Source organism: Meles meles, chromosome 15 (assembly GCF_922984935.1).
Source record: "Meles meles chromosome 15, mMelMel3.1 paternal haplotype, whole genome shotgun sequence".
Lineage (NCBI taxonomy): Eukaryota > Metazoa > Chordata > Mammalia > Carnivora > Mustelidae > Meles > Meles meles.
In genome coordinates this window covers 20,133,852-20,155,987 of record NC_060080.1, presented here as the reverse complement: position 1 = coordinate 20,155,987, position 22,136 = coordinate 20,133,852, and the positions used below count along the sequence as shown (strand labels likewise).

Sequence of the window (22,136 nt, the reverse complement as noted above, 5' to 3'; positions counted from 1 at the left end):
AAGGAGAAAACAGATCAGCAGCAAACAGTGTCAAGAAACTCTGATGAGAACTGGATGCCGAGCAGTTGATGTCAATAACAAGCAAGCTAGCCAAGGCTGCAGAACACCAGAAAGAGTCAAGAATAGGAGACATCGTGTATCGTAGTGGGGAAGGGTGAAGCCCAGGTTTGAATTGAAGGTTAATAAGAATCAGTTTGATGCCTCACCCTGGCAGGAGATAAGTGGTTTATTTTTGAGGTGAAATTCAACCATACAGACTTCAAGCTCAGAGATACCACTTATGGCTAATGGCAGATAATGAGACAGTGTACTGAAATCAGGGAAATCAAGAAAAATAAAATACCAGTAGTGATCTTTCTGTTTGGCTTCCAGAATGCTAGTAGCAAGGCATATTTCTGTCACTACAGCTTCCTTCCAGCCCCAACTACGTTCCAGCAGCAGACGGGTGGATTGGTGCCTAAAGAAATTGAATAGCCTTAGGGCACCTGGGTGGCTCAGGTCATGATCCCAGGGTCCTAGAATTGAGCCCCACATTGGACTCCCCATTCAGCAAGGAGCCTGCTTCTCCCCCTACTTGTGCTCTCTCTCTCTGCCAAATAAATAAATACGATCTTTTTAAAAAAAAATTGAATAGCCTACGGAAAAACATCTGCAGGCAAATTTATAGATTCCCAACTAAATAGAAGTCATCTTGGTCACACTTCTGGAAAGGACACAATTCTGTAAGACCCACCTATCCACCCAAAATTTTGAGTCAGTCTTTTTAATGCCTTTCCATTGTAATTATTTATGATTACCTTTGAAGAAGACCTCCATCGTGAGACACAGATTCTGAAATCTAGATTCAGAAGAAACAGGCAATTCAGGATAATTTAAAACAAGTAACTTCAAAAACAGTAATACCCATAGAAAGATATAAAAGATGATATCGCATCCATGAAAGAACAGACTGTGGTTTTAAAAACCGAAAAATAAGCAAAGAGTTCCAGGGTATTAATAAGAAGGTAACCGAAATAAAAAGTAATAATAGATGGAGCACCTGGGTGGCTAAGTCAGTTAAGCGTCTGTCTTCAGCTCAGGTCATGATCCCAGGGTCCTGGGATCAAGCCCATAGGGAGCCTGCTTCTCCCCCCGCTCATGCTCTCTCTCTCTGACAAATAAAATCTTTAAAAATTTTTTAAAAAAATAGTAGGACCATTAGAAAGAACAGAAATTGAAAGGGGGGTTAAGATAATAAGAGAAATAATAAAATTCCAGAGAATTGAAAGCCATAGATTCCAAAGATGAAAGTTCATAATTGGTGTCAAGAAATATGAATAAAGGGCACCTGGGTGGCTCAGTGGGTTAAGCCTCTGTCTTATGCTCAGGTCATGATCTCAGGGTCCTGGGATCAAGCCCCGCATCGGGCTCTCTGCTCAGCGGGGAGCCTGTTTCCCCTCTCTCTCTCTGCCTACCTGTGATCTCTTTCTCTCTGTCAAATAAATAAATAAAATCTTAAAAAAAAAAAAAAGAAAGAAACATGAATAAAAGGAAACCTGTTCCAAGGCAAATTCTTTCAAATTTTAAAACGCCCAGGATAATGAGAAGATTCCAAAAAAGCAATCAAAGAGAAAGGAAATACTTCATATACAGAGATGTAAGAATTGGGATGGTAAACATCTCACTAGCAGAATAGATGCTAAAAGATGTGTAGCAATGCTGACAAAATTCATAGGATTAGTTTATACCAGACCCATTTATAGGTTCCAGCCCCTTCCAAGCTATTAAGTGTGCCAACAGAATTAATAATATTTTCAGACTGTGCTTTTTTTTGTTTTTATGAAATTATTTATTAAAAAATAAGAGGGTGCCTGGGTGGCTCAGTGGGTTAAAGCCTCCGCCTTCGGCTCAGATCATGGTCTCGGGGTCCTGGAATCGAGCCCTGCATCAGGCTCTCTGTTCAGCAGGGAGCCAGCTTCCTCCTCTCTCTCTGCTTGTCTCTCTGCCTACTTGTGATCTCTCTCTGTCAAATAAATAAATAAAATCTTTAAAAAAAAAAAAAAAGCCGCCTGGTGGCTCAGTCAAGTTAAGCATCTGACTCTTGATTTCAGTTCAGGTCATGATCTCAGGGCCATGAGATCCAACTCTGGGTTTGACATATTAGATACCTTCTATAAGTATGTAATTTATGAATATCTTTAATCTTTGGTAGTGGAATTGATGACCAAAGGGTATGCTTAGTTTATGGCAGATACTGCCTCTAGCAAAAATGCACCATTTTATAATCCACCCAGAAGCGAACCAGCCTTCACAAGGAAGTTGTCTGGCTGCTGGAAGGAGGACAGTAAGGCAAAGAAGCTGGCACCTCCCGCAAGTTGTAGACTAGGTTCTTACATTGTGCCTGGTAATCTTTAAATTATTTCCCTTCCTGCCTTACCTGTCACTTAAGCGTGTTCTAGGGAGCAGGAACAAATTCAGTAGGTTCTGCTCTCTGCAGGTGCAGGGCACCTGAGCCACAGCTTCTGCAGGACCGGAAATGCCTCTACATCCCCTAATGTAGCGTAATTTTCCAAAAGCACTATACTTAAAATTTAAATCAGTCCCAGAAAGGCAAGTTTGGATTTCAAGAATTCTTTGGGATGCCTGGGTGGCCCAGTCGTCAGGCATGTGCCTTTGGCTCGGGTCATGATTCCCAGAGTCCTGGGATCGAGCCCTGTGTTGGGCTCCCCGCTCTGTGGGAAGTCTCCTCCCTCTCCCGCTCCCCCTGCTTGTGTCCCCTCTCTCGCTGTCTTTCTCTGTCAAATAAAAAAATTATTTCTCCTCTTCTTTTCTTTTTTTTTTTAAGATTTTATTATTTTTAACCAATCTCTGTACCCAATTTGGTCTTGAACTCACAACCTTGAGAATTAGAGTCGCATGCTCCACTTACTGAGCCAGCCAGGCGCTCCCAGATTTCAAGAATTCTTTCTTATTTTTTATTTTACTTATTTATTTATTTTAATATTTTATTTATTTATTTGGCTGACAGATATCACAAGTAGGCAGAGAGGCAGGGAGCCCTATGCGGGACTCTATCCCAGGACCCTGAGATCATGGTCTGAGTGGAAGGCAAAGGCCCAACCCCCTGAGCCACTCAGGCGCTCCTATATTTTTTTAAAAGTATTTATTTATTTATTTCAGAGGGTCGTGGGGGAAGAGGGAGGGAAGGTGGACGGAGTAAGCAAGTGAGCGAACACCTGCATAAGAAGGCAGGGCAGAGGAAGAGGAAGAGAATCTCAAGCAGACTCCCCACTGAGCTCAGAGCCCAACTCAGGGCTTGATCCCCTGAATCCTGAGATCATGACCTAAGTGAAAATCATGACTTGGACAGGTAACTGGACCACCTAGGTGCCCTCATGATGAGTATTTTTTAAGTGTATGGAAGAAGCTGTACATTTTGTGTAAAACAAATAATAAAAATAAATTAGATAATTCACATGAAACCTTTTTTAGTGTACATTGGTATAATTTGTTTTAACTTCAATAAAATAGTGTATATCATGTATTTTTACATCCGAGATTCAGTCAGGGGGAAAAAAAACATAGCTTAGATTTCAAGTATAATATGATAGAATACAGCAACCTAAAGTGGGGAAAATTAAAAATAAATAAATAGATAAATAAGTAAAAACAAGGTCAACTTTATCAGAATTAGAGGACTTAAACTTTAAATTTTAGAAATGAGCCGGTTTGTGTGAGGCATATAAAAATATCCTTGGGCATTATTTGATCAATAATTGATCAGAATAATTTACAACTACTACTTCTCACTTAAGGAGTTCAGTTAAAATTTTAAGGGGCCACCTGGCTGGCTCATCAGTGGAACATGCAACTCTTGATCTGTGGGTCATGAGTTCAAGCCCCACACTCACTATATTGCTTTCTTTAAAAAATTCTTGAGGCGCCTGGGTGGCTCCTTTGGCGACTGCCTTTGGCTCAGGTCATGATCTTGGAGTCCCTGGATCAAGTCCCACATCGGGCTCCCTGCTCGGCAGGGAGTCTGCTTCTCCTGCTCACCTCTCTGCTCTGTGCTCTCTCTCTCTCTCTCTCTGTGTCAAATAAATAAAATCTTAAAAAAGAAATTCATTTTTTTTTAAATTAAAGTTTAACTCCGATGTGAAGGTACAAAATGAATGCACAAATGGCAAAAACTCTCGAAGGAATGCTGACACTATCATTTCATCAGTCATATGGAAGAGTAGAACTAGGGTGCTGTTCTCATTCCCCGGAGCCTTTGTAGAATTGTTTATGCAAACCAAAAAATGGTAACCACCTGTGGGTGCATGTGTAATTAAATGAATCATGCTACATATGTTGGAATGTAGTGTAGCTTTTTAAAACGAAAGAGATAGGGCGCCTGGGTGGCTCACTGGGTTAGAGCCTCTGCCTTCAGTTCACGTCATGATCCCAGGATACTGGGATTGAGCCCGGCATCGGGCTCTCTGCTCAGCGGGAACCTGTTTCCCCTTCTCTCTCTCTGCCTGCCTCTCTGCCTATTAAAGAGGGCACTTGATGTTATGAGCACTGGGTGTTGTATGCAATTGATGAATCACTAAATTCTACCTCTGAAACTGATAATCAGGTATATTAATTAAATTGAATTTAGATAAGAAATTTAAAGATACATATTGGGATTTGGGGGCACTGGCTGGTTTGGTGTATGGAGCATGTGATTCTTAGTCTCAGCCTGTGGGTTTAAGCCTCACAGTGGGTGTAGAGATTACTTAAAAATAAGGTCTTTGGGGCACCTGGGTGGCTCAGTGGGTTAAAGCCTCTGCCTTCGGCTCAGGTATGATCCCAGGGTCCTGGGATTGAGCCCCGTGTCAGGCTCTCTGCTCTGTGGGGAGCTTGTTTTCTCCTCTCTGTCTGCCTGCCTCTCTGCCTACTTGTGATCTCTGTCAAATAAATAAATAAAATCTTTAAGAAAAAAATAAGGTCTTTAGAAAATATGTATGTATTTTATGTTTCTCTTAAGAACTTTTAACTTAAGTACTTAGTAGTCAGAGTTCATGCCCTTTATGATGGCTCTGCCTCTATACAGTGATGAAAACAGAGTCTGAAGCCCAGTGCTGGGTTCGAATTTCTGCACTCTAACTTAACAGCACAATCTTGGGCAAGTTACCAGGTCTGAGCCTCACTTTCTTTTTTTTCTTTTTTAAAGATTTTTATTTATTTATTTGGCAGAGAGAGATCACAAGTTGGCAGAGAGGCAGGCAGAGAGAGAGAGGGAAGCAGGCTCCCTGCTGAGCAGAGAGCCCAATGTGGGACTCGATCCCATGACCCTGAGATCATGACCTGAGCCGAAGGCAGCGGCTTAACCCACTGAGCCACCCAGGCGCCCTGAGCCTCATTTTCTTGATCTGTGAAATGTACAGTAATAGTGTCTCACTTCCTAGGGTTATGTGAAAAATAAGTGAATGAACACACATCAGCGTTTAGAATAGTGCCCGGCACTAGTGAAGCTTCTAGAAGTGTTTGCTGCTGCCGTTACTGATTATTATGTGGAATTTACTGAGACCTGATTGTTTTCATTCCTGATTATTTTCTCTCCATCTTTACAGTCACGTGCTTCATTTCTTTAATCATTTCATGCAGCTCTGTTCGGTATGTTATGTCTGACAGTTTCAGTGGTAGCAGGACTTTTAGGTCTAAACCTTTTATTTTTGGTTTCTGTTGACTCTGTCATAGAAGCATGTCTGGTGGTTTGTCAGGGCAGTCTCTGTGTGAGATAGTGCTGGATTTTAATTTGTAGGATCCTATGGGCCTAACTTAAGGGAAATCCTTTCCTCTTAGGAGAGATTACTTTTGCTTCACCTTCAACCAGAAGCGGAGGTTTTCCACATTCAGGATTGTGTAGCTTTGTGCATGTATTTCTAAATGTAAAATTTCTAGAATTAGATTCCTTGCACATTAAATTTTGCCATCTATTATAAATTTTCTTCCAGTAAGATTATATTAATTTAGGACCCATCAGCAGTATTTGACAGTTGTCTTTGCTTTTTCCATGTGTAGTTTCATCACTATATTGCAGTATCTGCCATTTTGATAGAAGAAATGTTCATTGGTTTAATGGGCATTTAAAAAAATATTGGGGGCTTGGGTGGCTCAGTGGGTTAAAGCCTCTGCCTTCGACTCAGGTCATGATCTTAGGGTCCTGGGATCGAGCCCCACGTTGGGCTCTCTGCACAGTGGGGAGCCTGCTCCCCCCCACCCCCCGCCTGCCTTTCTGTGTACTTGTGATCTCTGTCTGTTAAATAAATAAATAAAATCTTTAAAAATAAAATACTAATACCATAAGATTTGTTTATGGTTAGTCAACTATGAATTACCTGTAAGTACCTGTGCTCATTTTTCTCATGGTAATATTTCTTTTTCATGTTGATTTATAGATGCCCTTAAACTTTCTAAAAAATATCTATCAGTCTTTATTAATTTAATGTAAGCTCTATGCTCAATGTGGGTCTTGAACTCAACAACCCAGAGATGAAGAGTCGCATGTTCTACCAACTGAGTCAGCCAGGCACCCCATGTGGATGCACATTATTTATGTATTTTAAAAGAATTTATTTATTTGAGAGAGAGGCAGAAAGAGAGAGTGCACAAGCCATGGTGGGGTGGGGGAAGCACAGATGGAGAGGGAGAAGCAGACTCCCCACTGAGCAGGGAGTGCACGTGGGGCTCTGTCCCAGGACTTTGAGATCATGACTTAACCCACTGAGCCACCCAGGTGCCCCTAGTTGCACTTTTAATATGAAGAATGGTAAAGTTTTGTCAGGATTTGCAAATGTTTTTGGCAAGTTAGTCTTTTGTTTATAATATTTTTTGTCATGACTATAACCTTTTGATAGTGACCAAGTTTCTTAAAACCACTAAGCTCTTCAGTTACAACGATTTTAGGTAATCAGAATTAAAATTGATGAAAAAATTCCGATGGCAAAGGAAAAAGGATCTCAGTATGATATATTATATATAGATTTGAATTTTTCTGGATTTCTTTTTTTAACGATTTTTATTTACTTATTTGACAGATAGAGATCACAAGTAGGCAGAGAGGCAGGCAGAGAGAGAGAGGAGGAAGCAGGCTCCGCGCTGAGCAGAGAGCCTGATGTGAGGCTGGATCCCAGGACCCCGAGATCATGACCTGAGTCGAAGGCAGAGGCCCTAACCCACTGAGCTACCCAGGCGCCCCTGAATTTTTTTTTGATAATTTTGTGTATGTGTTATGCCTTGCTTTTGTTCATCTTAGAAGAAATTTCTGTAACTCTTTTCAGTGTTCCTTCTTCAGTGTGATATTTAAAGTAGTTACAACTGTGATTTTTTTGCACCGCAGAGTAAGCTATACTAAAATAGAAACAAGAATGTAAAGGAGGCCCAAATGATTCTTTCTCCCTATTTTGTAGGGCAAATGAAAAGGACTAAATGTGCTGAAATTGATGTTGAGACCCCAGACTCCATTCTGGTGAATACAAACCTGCGAGCGCTGATCAACAAGCACACGTTTTCCGTCCTTCCTGGAGACTGCCAGCAGCGACTTCTTCTACTGCTTCCAGAGGTGGATCGACAGGTGTGTTGTTTTCACACATAAGCAGTTCTCAAAAACCCTTCCGAAGCTTTCTTCACTCATCCCCTTTAACACTTCTTAAAACTTTTAAAATAGCTTTTTATATATACTTATAAAGAAGTGGTATCAAAGGTGCCAAAACAAGAAATAAGAATATTTTTATGTGAGTATTCGTAATACTTTTGCCCTATAAGTCTTAGGAAAAAAACTCTTATCAGAATGTCAAGATCATGGAATAAACTTTATGTAGCTATCATATTAGGAAGTAAGGTATTCAGTGAATACAGTCGAAGAGGAAGAGTTGTCTTGCCTAAGACGTTTAACAAGGATTTTTGAATGGATTTTTTTTAAGAGGGCAAGAATGTTAATTATTTTCTTTCTTTTGTTAGATTTTTTAAAAACAAAAACATTTATTGCTTTCATAATTGAGAACTTTCAAAACCCAATATAGTTTATACTCTTTTTAAAAAGATAGCTAGAAGAAATACCAAAGGTTTGGGAAAGTCTGGGTAGGGTCCAAAGAGATTAAGAGTGGTTAGTAATAAGGTCAAGATCTGAGATTTATGGGGCGCCTGGGTGGCTCAGTGGATTAAGCCGCTGCCTTCGGCTCAGGTCATGATCTCGGGGTCCTGGGATCGAGCCCCGCGTCGGGCTCTCTGCTCTGCAGGAGCCTGCTTCCTCCTCTCTCTCTGCCTACCTCTCTGCCTACTTGTGATCTCTCTCTCTGTCAAATAAATAAAAAAAAAAAAAGAAAAAAAAAAAGATCTGAGATTTAGGCTTTTATCAAGGAAAGAGGGACTAGCAAGTCTCTCCCCCTTCGGATCATCTGTTTCCTCCTCTACAAAAGGAAGACAGAATCATTATGATCATTTTTCTAAGGTTTATTCAATTCTAAAGGTTTTTTATTCATTATTTCCAAACACATACTCTATTTGAAGTCACCTGATGGGCTCTCCCCTCATTTCCTAATCATGATAAAAACAAGATGAAAGAGAGGCATTTTCCCTAGTTTACAGTAAGAAAAGTAAATATATACCCTGGTTTGTGGTAAGAGATTAAGGAAGAGTAAGGTATACACCTCATCTTAGCTAATTGACTATGTCTAAAATAAAATATTTCTAACTCAGAATATCATCTTTCTATTAAACTGTACTGATGTTAGTTTCAGTGGCATAATGATGTGAGTCAGCACATTGGAAAGCAGGTTAGAGTCCATTTCCAGGGACACCAGGTAAGTCAGCTACACTACCAGCAATGGGGTAAAGAAGTAAGTAGAGCTGATCCTTCCCAGCTACTGCTTCTCCCTCCTTAAAACTTCTTGGGGGAAATTACAGCTTTGGGGATGCCCACCGTTTGGTTCGAACAAATTAGGAGGCTGATGTTTCTGCAGAGTTTTTAAAGAACTTCTCATTGGGGTTTGCTCTCATCTTTTTTTAAAGGCTCAGGTTATTAGGTTGGGAATATGCTCGGACCTAACTAAAGGCTTATGAACTCTAGTGCAGGTTCCTTAGAGTGGTCTTTTGACTAATGGCCCTTATCCTCTCTCAGAGGGAGGATTGCCACATAAAATTCTAGAATGAAAAGGGGCTTTATAATTTTTTTATTCAATTTCCCATGGAGTGCAGTCCTGTGGGAAGTTCTTAATAGGACATTACTTGGCCTTTTTTGAGTATGGTGAGAACACATGGTAATTTGAGAAATAACGTCCTTATGTCTAGAAGTATGGAGCTCCAGTCAACTTCACTGTCCGATGCAATATAGGGTGCTCATAGAATCCTGGTTATTACTAGGACGGAACATCGAAAACCATATTTCATTGTCTGAGTGCCCAGTCATGAAGTAAAAAGACATAATATAGCCCAGAGAAAAGAATACAGGAGGGGAATGGATTAAAGCACCTCTCTAGTTATATTTAAAGATCTGTCATAGGAAACAGGTAAACTTGTTTCTCCAGAAAGCAGATGTGAAGTTAAAGTAACATTTTTTGAACAGTTGTAGCTGTTAAAATGGACTGACTTATGATGGAGTAACTTGCTCGTTCCTGGACCATTCACGCAGAGGTCAGATGACCTGTTCTTACAGGGGATACCATCACCCCTCTGCTCACTGTCTAGAGTACAAGTCAGCAGTCAGCAAACTTGGGCCGGTTTCGGCCCGCTGCCCGTTTTTGTAAATAACGTTTTATTGACATATGGTCACTTGCGTTAGTTTACATGTGGCATAGAGCTGTGTTCGTGCAGCAGCGGCAGATGTTAAGTAGTGGCAGCAGAGGGCCTATGGCTTTTCAGAGCCTCGAATACTTGCAGTCGCTCCTTTGACAGGAAAAGTTCACCAGTTTCCGCTCTAGAGCTGGATGGGGGTGGGGGTGTGGGGGGAGATAATGTGGGCCCTGATAGGTATAGAAAGTGAGGCTGGTGGGGAAGAGTCAATCACTAGAATGTCCCAATAGTTACTTAAATTTTCTCCGAAAAAAGTTGCTTTTGTCTTAAGGGTTACATTTTAATGTTTAATCTACCTAGGATTTTTTTTTTGTATTGCTCTGAAATTGGGGTTCAACTGTATTTTCTACTTATTAATAGCCTCTTGTTTCGCCACTACGTATTTGATACAGCCACCTTTTTCTCACAGTTTGAAATCCCATCTTCATTATGTATTCTATTCAGTTATAAGCAGTGTGTGTTTATGCATACTCTCTCATCTTCCACTTGTTTCTTCGTTCCTTCGAGTGTTAGTAATAATACTTTCGACTGCAGTGGCTTTGTATGTGGTATGTTTAATAATTGGAAAAGCGGTTTTTCTTGTTTTTTCCTTATGAACTTGAAAATCATTTTGTTAACGACAACTCGGCATAAGGGTTCTGATTGGAATGTAGATATTAACTGTGGGGAGAATGGCAATTTTATTCAACTTTTCTGTCTAAATCTTTTTCAGATCTTGTGTTTTATGTCCTTAAATAAGATTTATGGTTCTAAACCGTGATAGGAAATCTAAAATCTCTAATAGAAAGAATCTTAAAACCTTTTGACAAGATAGTACAAATCAAGTCCCTAGGCAGATAAATGAGAGGAAATATTTTTTGTGGATGTGACTGTTTTACTATGAATAGTATGTAAGGGATCCTCACAAATTGATAATAAAAATAAGTAGCCTTTTGGAAAAACATGCATAATGATAAGCATTTCACAAGATGGCAAATCTAAATATTTGATAAATATGCAAAAAGGTGATCGAAACTCCAGTAGTCATGATAAAGGAAATTTTTACCATTTCAGACCCATTAGACTAGCAGAAATTAAATAGTCTCATTAACATATATTGTTCACCAGACAGAGTACACTCATCTATTTCAGGTAGAAATATGAATTGTTGTAGCCTTTTTGGAAAGTAATCTAACAATACCTAGTCACAGACACAGATATTTCGTTGCTTTTAGAATTTGTTCCACAGAAGTAAAAGCTCTAGTGTATTCATCTTTGCCAGATGCTTACTGCGGCTCGGTTGGCTATGGGAAAGTGCTGGAAACAAGGTGTGTGTCTATGATTACGAAACTGGGGGATGAGTTGAGCTGCATGCCTACGATGAAACTGTGCAGCTGTTAGGAAGGAGCGAACCCTCTGCCAGTCGATTGGAGAGACTTCCCCAGTGTATTACGTGAGAAAAAGAAGATTCAAAGCTTGGTCACAGTTTTTTAAGAGAAATAATAAACCTCCCAGGGAGAAACCTTCTTACATGTAGATTTATGTGTTTGCGGATAATTCTTTGAGTATACTTAATGGGGAATGGAATTGAAAGAAGGGAGGAGAGGTAAACAGGAAAGAAATTTATTAGAAAAAGTGATACATTATAAAATAGAAGTATCCAGGATGATACAGTCAGGTTTCTATAAAATTAAATATATGCATTCTTCTCTAAAATGGAAGAAAGTACAATTCCACATTTGGCTTTCTTTGTAAGCTTCTCTTGGCTTGTTCTTTGACCCAGGTTGGTCCAGATGGTCTGATGAAGTTAAATGGCTCAGCCCTTAACAATGAGTTCTTCACTTCAGCAGCCCAAGGCTGGAAGGAAAGACTCTCAGAAGGTAAATGTTCAAACTTATGTGCCTCCTAGATTGTGTATGTACTTGGAGCTACTGTGAGGGCATGTTGGCACCTCTGTGCCTCAGTGAGTTTTTGAGCAATTTTAGTAGGCTAAGGACAGGGTGTTTCCGTAGCACAGAACGCGCTGTCCTGTGTGAAACCCTATACTGACTTTCGTCTGGATCCTGTGTAACCATGTCTGGCCCCAGGTGGAGTCGAGCAGTGTTTCTTCAAGAATTCAAAATCACCTTTGAATTTAGGGAAACTAAAAAAATAGATTTTTTAGCCCCTCTTCCTAAAGATTTTGATTCAGTAATTCTAGGTGAATGCCTAGGAATTGAAAATTATAAGCAGAGTACAGAATTAGAGTTACAGTGTTCTCTTGTGTTTGTTTTTCAGTACACGTGGAATACAAACTAACATTTGGAAGGTCACATGAAGGTGTACCAAGACATAGCCTAAAACAACTGTGAGAAGCTTTAAAATGAATACACTTGTAAGGAGAGCATTAGGAATGCTACTCCTTGCTGACATTTTGTCAGATCAGTAGCATTTAGAGTTACTTGACCAACTAATTAATATCTGTATTGTTGACTGCAATGTTGGCATTTGCCTTCCTGTTGTTTTTGGGCAGGGTGGGGGGAAGCAATTCTGTGTAGAGATGCTTTCTCACTGATTACTCTGGTCCTATCTCTTAAAGATTTCCTTGAGCAAAGACCACTTTTTTTTTTTCTGAACTGCAGTCACATAAACACTTCAAAACATATGCATTACCATTACCTTTCTTTAAGAATAACTTGATGAAGGATTTTGGCCCTGCCTAACTCCCCATTTTTTTGTTTGTTTGTTTGTTTGTTTCATTTGTTTTGTTTTTGAGAGAAAGAGAGACCAAACTGTAGCAAGAGGGAGGGAGGCAGAGGGGCAGAAAGAATCTTAAGCAGGCTCTAGGCTCAGTGCAGAGCTGGAAGCAAGACTTGATCTCTGGCCGCTGAGATCACGACCTGAGCCAAAATCAGGACTTAAGCAACTGAGTGAGTCACCCAGGCGCTCACCCCCCTGGCTCCCCCACCACCCAGTTTTTTAAAATAGGTCCTGTCATCAGTGGTATTTTGATTTTTACCAGTGTTTCTTTTCTTTCTTTTTTTGCTTATGAGCAGTCACTGCTATTCCTAGTCATGTGATCGTATTTCACGAGCAGCAAAAACTTTGAACTTTGTACCCATGTCAGTATGTTTTATTCCTCATTCTCTCGTATACAGTAGGCTCCCTGAAAAAGGAGTTCTGGGTTGGATTCTGACAGGCAAAGTCCTCTTTTCTACTCCCGTGCCCAGGACTGTGTCCTTCAACACTTTTCCTCTCTATCCTTTTACCCTGAAGAAACCTAAACTTGAACACTACCGTTTCTATTTTTCCTTGATGTCCTGGGTATTAGAGTATAAAAAAGAGCAGGCTTTCTGAGCCGCAGTTTGAAGATGGCCTACCCAACAGATTCAGGTGTCCTCTGCTGTCGGAGTGGGAGGGATGGAGGTAGGTCGTGGTATATGCAAGTAAACGTCGTATTCAGAGCGGCGGGGTCATTGGCATGTTTAGTGCCTTATGCCAGGGCAGTAGAGCGGTACAGTTTCTGGAGCAGTTAGAAAACTGACCACTCCCAGATAACTCCCTGCCGTTTTAGTGGAACCTCGGCTGCCTGGAAGCTGGGTCCCAGGTCACAGCTGTTCATGATGCAGTAAGAGACAAAAGGCACAAAATACAACTTGCTTAAGGGAAGCAGAACTTGAAAATAACAGAATGCCCAATGGCATTATTTACTGAAACCATGTGACTCTTTTTCCAGTAGAAAAAAAAATGACAAATTCAAGGTTAGTGATAAATCTGTAGGGAGTATGATGTTTGGAGCAGGAGGGAGGTGCTATGAGACAACCCAGAGGAAAGGCACAGGTGGCCTCAGCTGAGTACTGGAAACTGCACACGGTGGTGTGTGAGCACTGTATGTCCCCCAGTGGCCTCTAGGGGCTCCTTTCCAGTGAGGAATTGGGGGAAATTTCTCTTACTTCCACATGACAATATTCTGACTCCTGCACCTGTTTATAAATATTTAAAAGTTAAAAACAGCATATTTCTGTTGAATATCCTTTTTTTTCCCTTTTTTACATTACAGGTGAGTTTACACCTGAGATGCAGGTGAGAATTCGCCAAGAGATTGAGAAGGAGAAAAAAGTAGAGCCATGGAAAGAACAATTCTTTGAAAGCTACTATGGTCAGAGGTAATACCAAGACAGGTTCTATCAACCAGATGTGAATTCCTACATATGTTTCACACAGTGTTTCATCTTAACTACCTTTGCAGAAATTCTAGCCCTCAATTTCCTTCTATTATTTTACTGGGTTTTTTTCTTTTTTGTAAAAGATTTTATGTATTTATCTTACAAAGAGAGTGAGAGACAGAGACAGAGCATGAGCAGGGAGGAGGAGGCAGAGGGAGAGGGAGAAGCACAGTCCACACTGAGCAGGGAGCCTGCCACAGGGCTTGATCCCAGGACCAAGGATCCCCTGGGATCGTGACCCAAGCCAAAGGCAGATGCTTAACGCGAGCAACACAGTGAGCAATGCAGGCGCCCTCACCAGTTCTTCTTAACCAAGGTATATTTTCTTTTTATGAATCACGGGTATACAAAATTGGGTTACTTGACTCTTGACACGTTACCATTGTGGGTGGGATGGTTTCATTTAAAAAAAAATTATTATCGTTGGGATGCCTGGGTGGCTCAGTTGGTTAAGCGGCTGCCTTCGGCTCAGGTCATGATCCTAGCGTCCTGGGATCAAGTCCCACATTGGGCTCCTTGCTCGGCAGGGAGCCTGCTTCGCCCTCTGCCTCTGCCTGCCACTCTGTCTGCCTGTGCTCTCTCTCTCTCTCTGACTAATAAATAAATAAAATCTTAAAAAAATAAAAAAAATTATTATCTTGAATTGGAGTCCCTTTGTTTGAATAGTCTGAATTGTTCTTCCAGTAGTTTTATAAGTTAGAAGAATACTGAAGCTTTTTTCTAACAGTTAATTATCCCACAAGATGGTAGTTCATCCAGAATCACCAAGGAGTTCTAGGAATCCCGTAATATGAACCATTACACCCAGGCCATCATTAAACAGCCTCTTCTCTCTAGAAGGCACTCTGGCAGGTCTTCATAGCTGCATGAAGATACAAACCCTGTTCTCAAGGGGATAATTTTTCTAATAAAATCTCAGGGGGATTTATTTTCCTAATAAAAAATCTAAATAGGGACGCCTGGGCAACTCAGTCGGTTAAGCCACTGCCTTTGGCTCGGGTCATGATCTTCAGGTCCTGGGATCGAGCCCCACATCGGGCTCTCTGCTCGGCGGGGAGCCTGTGTCCCCCTCTCTCTGCCTGCCTCTCTGCCTACTTGTGATCTTTGTCTGACAAATAAATAAATAAAATCTTTTTTAAAAAAAAAATCTAGGGGCGCCTGGGTGGCTCAGTGGATTAAGCCGCTGCCTTCGGCTCAGGTCATGATCTCAAGGTCCTGGGATCGAGCCCCGCATCGGGCTCTCTGCTCCGCGGGGAGCCTGCTTCCTCCTCTCTCTCTGCCTGCGTCTCTACCTACTTGTGATCTCTCTCTGTCAAATAAATAAATAAAATCTTTAAAATAAAAAAAAAAAAATCTAAATATGGGGCGCCTGGGTGGCTCAGTGGGTTAAGCCTCTGCCTTCGGCTCAGGTCATGATCTCAGGGTCCTGAGATCGAGCCCCGCATCCGGCTCTCTGCTCCGCAGGGAGTCTGCTTCCTCCTCTCTCTCTGCCTGCCTCTCTGCCTAGTTGTGATTTCTCTCTCTGTCAAATAAATAAAATATTAAAAAATCTGAATGAGACGTTAGTGGGGACATTAAGTAGAAGGCAGTGGAGCTGTTTGACGTAGAATTGAGCATCCCGAGTTACTGGTTTGTCTCCCTTGTCTTCTGCATACCTAATGGCGGACCTCAAGGACACTCCGTAACCACAGTTTGACAACTACTGACTCTTTTTCTTATCTCCCAGTAGTTCATCGATCCCCTTTATGGTCACGTAGGAAGTGATTCCTTTTGTGGTTAAGTGTCTCACATATGGGCTCGCCTGCTGTCTAAGTTGGTAGAGTGTACAACTCCTTTTTTTTTAAGATTGTATTTATTTGACAGAGGCATAGTAAGAGGGGCAACACAAACAAGGGGAGTGGGAGAGGGAGAAAGCAGGCCTCCTGCTGAGCAGGGAGCCCAACCCCAGGATTCTGGGATCATGACCTTACCCAAAGGCAGACGCTTAACGACTGAGCCACTTGGACACCCCTGAGTGTGCAACTCTTAATGTTGGGATTGTGTGTTTGAGCCCCATGTTGGTCTTAAAAAGGAGTCTCATATATTGATATTTCTACACTCTTTATATGAGCTTTGAGCCCTTCTACAGAAATGATGGTATTTCCATTAGACTCACAGGGAGCTGTCACTCCGTACATATTGTACATTCCCTCCGTAGGCAGATAGAGCATTGTAGCAGTTTTTGGGTCTTTTCGGTTTTCATCTGTTACTTTTTTTTGGCCAGCATTTACAGGAGGACTATTTTTATTGTCTAGTTTTGTTTTTAGCCACTCTATCTCAGAGGTGCAGTACTGATCATTTGAAGTCTCCAAAGAGGGTCTCCTGCCTTTGCCTGTTTAAACAATGTGCTAAAAGACTATGAGGGGTCTCTGGTGACTCCTGCTGGGTAGCCTAGTTCTAATGAGGCCACACTGTGGAAGTCCCAGTTTACCGTCACTCCTGGGATAGCTCAGAGGCATTGGTCTCAGCATCATGGAACTATACTAAGTGAAGTATAAATGGGCTTTCCAGAAATTCCAGAGTTCTAATTTTCAGCCTCTGGAGAACATGGACAGCCACCTCCTCCTGTCTCCTCAGGGGCCCGGAGACTTCTTGGGCCATCCTCTCTGCCGGTGCTACAGAGCAGAGTTGATCGGGGTGCGTGGGTCTTGGCCTTCTTCACGTTCTTTGTGGGTAGTCTGTGATGCTTGCCTCTAGACGTGGTAGCCCCTTTTATAAGCATAAATAATAATGATAATTAACAGTATCGAGCTTTAATATGTGCTAGGTGCTGTTCTAAGTACTTTATATGCATTAATTTAAGCACACCAATAATATAAATAATGAACCTCAGTATATGATGAGGAAACTGAGATACAAAAGACTAGTGACTGACTTAATGTCACATGGGTGTATCAGAGCCAGGAATTGCCTCCAGACACTTGAGTTCCGGAACTTCACTAATCACAATCATAATAATGGTGATGATACATGAGGAAAAGCTACTCTATGTTAGGGTTTCTTCCAGGCATTGCCATATACTATTATCTCCTAATACGTTTAGTAACATGGGCCATTTCTCAACTAGGATATTTTTTTCTTCCACCTTTTAGTTCTGGTTTGAGCCTTGAGGATTCAAAGAAATTGACAGCCTCGCCCAGCGATCTCAAAGTAAAGAAAACCGCAGCTGAGCAACCAAAATCCATGCTTCCTTCAGAGGCCTCGCCTGTCAGTGTCATCCCAGGAATTCCCCAGTTAGGGTCAAAAGAAGAAGTGGTGCAGATGCCATCCCCAGTAAGAAAAGAAGAGCATGAAAGCCAAGATACGGTGCAGCCAAACCCCAAATCCACAGAGCCCCTGCTTCCCTCAGCAAGCAATACGCAAGAGCTTAGCAGCGTTCTTCCCATCAAGTGCCCAAAGGATGACGATTTCTTGGAGCAGAAGCCAGTTGCCTCTGCTGAACAGGAGTCTGAGAAAGAGAATCATCTCACCACAGTTTCTAGTTATAACAAAGATGAAGGCCAAGAAGCTTTAATTACGTCCCCAAACAAACCCAAGAGTCCTGGGGTGGAAAAACCAGTCATGAAGCCCATGGCAGAAACCGGTCCACAGGAGATTGCTGCAAAAGACCCTCCATCGGCCCCGGTTGATCACAGCCCAGAAAGCCTCAAGAGGAAATCTTGTCTCATCCAAGAAGAGGGCCCCGTGAGCTGGGAGAAAAGGCCACGTGTCACAGAGAATCGCCAGCACCAGCAGCCATTTCAAGTCTCGCCACAGCCCTTTCTCAGTAGAGGGGACAGGATCCAGGTGCGAAAAGTACCACCTCTCAAGGTAAGAGAGTGGGAAGGATTAAAAAAGAGAAAATGTCCGAACACTGGGTTTCTGGTCTTATTAAATACCAAGTCATTCGTGGTATTTTTTTTTTTTTTTTAAAGATTTTATTTATTTATTTGACAGAGAGAGAGGTCACAAGTAGGCAGAGAGGCAGGCAGAGAGAGAGGAGGAAGCAGGCTCCCTGCGGAGCAGAGAGCCCGATGCGGGACTCGATCCCAGGACCCTGAGATCATGACCTGAGCCGAAGGCAGCGGCTTAATCCACTGAGCCACCCAGGCGCCCCAATTCGTGGTATTTTTAACACAGAAGCAGTTGTATGTATTTGATAAGCACGTAACTGCCTTCTTACATGAACAAAATTATGACTAAACAGGCATTTAGAACTGCATTCATACAGATCTGGGTTAGTGTTTTGGTAGTAAGGAAGGTGCCTGGATATCTAACTAATGTAGACCACCTCCGTGCAGCCTCCTGGCTGGCCGCTCTTGAGATAGCTGTGGGCATTATTCTGTCTCATGTGACAAAACAAGAAATATAATAATAAACAGAAGGAAGCCCTTGGTGTGATCAAGAGATCTTTGTGACAAGAGCCATGACATTTTAAGTGTACCTTGGTCCTTTTCTTACTGCCATAACTGATTGGATGTTCTGTGGCTCTAGAACTACCTTTAGTTCCCCCTTCTGCTGTGAGTCACTGCTGGTTACTTGAGGGACATCGGTAAGGTAGACTAGCCTTGCTAAGCTCTGCTGCTAAGGCTTTGTCCCCGACTTTCGTGCTCGCATTCTGTGGATACTTAGCAAATATTTCACATTCATAAAGCGGTATCCTTATCTGAGTACACAAGAGTGCATCTAAGCAGTAGGGAGCCCTTTAAAGCCCAAACACATTTCTACTTCTAAGGTAAAGGTTTACTAATACTTGGGCTTGTGCTTAATATCAGTTCGCAGCTCATTTTTTCATTTAGTAAATAGTGTATGTTAATATATTTTTACTAGTGGTGTTTATTAATCCTGTGGTGTCTGCTGTCAGCCCAGGCATTGGGTAGTATTCATTCACGTTAGAAATACAAATAGAAAAAGAAGCCACATAGAAATACCTTTTCCCTCTTTTTTATTTAACTGAGACGAGCCAAAGCTAGTTTCATCAGATAATATCCCTTAGAGACATTTAGTTGCTAGTACTTGACCCATTTAATTTACTACGTATTTTTCTCTCGGGTTGCTTCTTTTTTTTTTTTTCCTCGTGTTGCTTCTTAATTACTAACTGTATGACGTTCTCATTACTTTTTAATTTTAAGATTTATGCACTTAGGAATCTCCCTTTTAAAAAAAAAATGTTTGCCACTTTTCCACTATTAACATACTTTGCATGCTTTGCCAGAGATTGTGATTTTTTTTAAAGATTTTATCTATTTATTTGACAGACAGAGATTACAATTAGGCAGAGAGGCAGGCAGAGAGAGGAGGGGAAGCAGGTTCCCTGCCGAGTAGAGAGCCCGATGCGGGGCTTGATCCCAGGACCCCAGGATCACGACCTGAGCCGAAGGCAGCGGCTTTAACCCCCTGAGCCACCCAGGTGCCCCGAGATTGTGATTTTTTATGAAAATCACTTTACAATTCTTTTATCCCCCACTCTTACTGTTACAAAAATATTAGAAACCTTTCTGTAATGAATGTCAGTCAGAACTTCTGTGCAGACCTGAGAGCTGAGTTACATTTTAGGTTTTACTTAATACAGATGATACTGTGAAATGTATCATTTCTATTTCCTCATCTTTATAGAGGCTGACTTACATCCTGCTTGGTCTGCTTCTCTAATCCAGAGAGGCCCCATACTGAAAATTCAAGTCCACCATGACGTGTTATTGTTACTCAATTTTTTCCTTTTCTTTTGCTTTCTTCTTCTTCCTTACCCCCCCCCCCCCCCGCAGAATACTTTCTACCAGAAGTTGCTTTAATAACTCTTACCTTAGTATCTCAAATTCCACTTTCTTTGGTTTGTTTTTTTTTTTTTTTTTAAGATTTTATTTATTAGACAAAGAGAGACACAGCAAAAGAGAGAACACAAGCAGGGGGAGTGGGAGAGGGAAAAGCAGGGGGAGTGGGAGAGGGAGAAGCAGGCTTCCTGCGGAGCAGGGATCTTGATGCAGGGCTCAATCCCAGGACCCTGGGATCATGACCTGAGGCGAAGGCAGATGCTTAGCCATCTGAGCCACCCAGGCGCCCCATCAAATCCTACTTTCTTAGACAAAACTTAATGTAATTTATAGCAGAGCAAAATCTTTTAACCAAAACTTAAGTAGAAAAATAAAATCGTTTTACAAATGTTATACGTGTGTATATGTTTTATATACATGTGTATGTATGCATTTACATGTTATAACATGGATGTCTGTGACATAATACGTACAGAGAGAGATGGAAAACGGTGTTTCCTATTTGGTATGCATCTGTTCTATTAAGATTTTGTTTATTTATTTGAGAGAAAGAGTGAGGGAGAGCTAACAAGTGGGATTGGGAGTCTGGCTGGGGGGTGGTGGGGGAGAGGGAGAAGCCGGTTCTCCAGGGAGCAGGGAACCCAACATGGGGATCCATCCCATAACCCTGAGAGCATGACCCGGGCTGAAGGCAGGGGCTTAACCAACTGAGCCAGCCAGGCGCCCCATCTTTTCAGGATACATGAAGAAAATCGACCTTGCTTTACCAGGGTAGGCCTTCTTGTTAATTTGTTACCAATGCCCAGACAACATAAACAGGTTATAGAGCTGTTTACACAAATAACTGAAACTTACTATTTTTATGTATTAAAACTTTCTCTTTGAACCACTTTTAATGAATTTAATCAACATGTTAGGAATGATTTTCAGTCATTACACTAGAGAGTGTTTATTCTGCTAGTTATCTTGTTATTCTCAAGATTATCCTGATGTAAGGTTGTTTGTCCCTATCTACAGTTCCCCTGAACAACTGTGCTTTTACTTTCTTGGATTTAATTTTCTGGTTTACCTACTTCTTCCCCTTCCTAGTGGTCTCTTCTAGGTGACATTACCAAGGGGCAACAGTTGCTTCTTTCCCTCTGTTGCTAGCTTCTGAAATACTGTGCAGTTAGATGTGAAAGAGATTCAGTGTTAAGAGATTAGGTACATGTCCTGATGTGAGATGTGTGGGCTGTGACATGACCTCATAGCTCCGACTTCTGCATGACAGAGAATCCGTTTCTCAGGACTACTGACCTTTTGAAAAATGGATATTGCAAATAATGAAAAATTTTTAGTGACTTTATTATTCTTAATTTAAGGACTTCCAGAAGGATGACATGCATTTTCTTAGAGCCCTTTGGCTTAATTTTTTTTTTTTTTTTTAATTAAATGCCCTATAACATCTGTCACAGTTATTTGATCCTTTAAATTCCGGCAACTTACTAGAAGAGTCCAGGCTTTGATGCATTCTCATTTAAGTCTGATAGCTTCCAGAGTATTGTTTCAGACAGGAGTCAGATTCCTTTCAGCTGCAGTCTTTTATGCTGTGAAAATCAGTGGTTTCAAACTTGGTGATGTAGCAGAGTTTCCCAGGAAGTGTTTCAGAAACGCCTATTTTCTGTAGAGTTCTCATTTGTCAGTTTTGGGAGAGACCCAGAGCGCATTTATTTTTAAACAGCTCCCCAAGTAAGCATAAAGACAGCCGCGGGTGAAAATGACTGTGGCGAACATTATCTACATTCTGTCTGTACTCCCTTCGTGTACGTCCCTTCGATGGATGGAGTGGGGTGCATCTGTGGATCCCACATGGTCTCCCTTCCAGTGCTGTCTAGACACCTCTGTCTTTGAGCTGACCCAGCCTGTCTGCCCAAGTGTGCGTGTGCGTATGTGCCTAGAGCAGAAGAGAGCAAGAATTTCCTCGTGGCTCAGACGGAGAGCTAAGAGGACAAAGACAGCGGTTCAGTGGTACGCTGCGTCTCTCACGCACGCATGTGAAAGTGCAAATACCCTGCGAGGTCTGAACCTTAAGTAATGCGCTGTCGTGAGCAGTAATGCCAGGAGGAGGGAGTTGTGTTGAGAAAAGAGGCATAGGGTGTCGGGGTGGGGAGGGTGTCGGGGGAGGAGAGGCTTTGGCCCCAGGAGAGGAGGTGGAAGGACCCTAGAGGCACAGTTGCGTTGCTGTCTCCACGCTTAGGTCTCTCAGCCATGGACCTCCCATTTGTGTCACTGGCGTGCAGTGGTTACTGGAACAATTTAAGTGTTCTGGAAGTTGTGTTTTTCTTGTCGAGGAAAACTAACCTCTGGGTTTTTTTCTTTCTCCTCC

General features: G+C 41.7%; 1 protein-coding gene across 6 annotated transcripts in view; it reads left to right on the top strand.

The window, feature by feature from the left end:
* The window catches only part of ASXL2 (ASXL transcriptional regulator 2), a 140,013-nt gene that overhangs the window by 115,282 nt on the left and 2,595 nt on the right, over nucleotides 1-22,136 (top strand). For all 6 annotated transcript variants that reach the window (XM_045979121.1, XM_045979120.1, XM_045979124.1 and 3 more), the window contains 4 exons: nucleotides 7,419-7,582; nucleotides 11,561-11,657; nucleotides 13,817-13,922; nucleotides 17,114-17,831. In XM_045979121.1, the coding sequence (XP_045835077.1) occupies nucleotides 7,419-7,582; nucleotides 11,561-11,657; nucleotides 13,817-13,922; nucleotides 17,114-17,831 (1,085 nt within the window). The remainder of the gene's footprint in view (nucleotides 1-7,418; nucleotides 7,583-11,560; nucleotides 11,658-13,816; nucleotides 13,923-17,113; nucleotides 17,832-22,136) is intronic.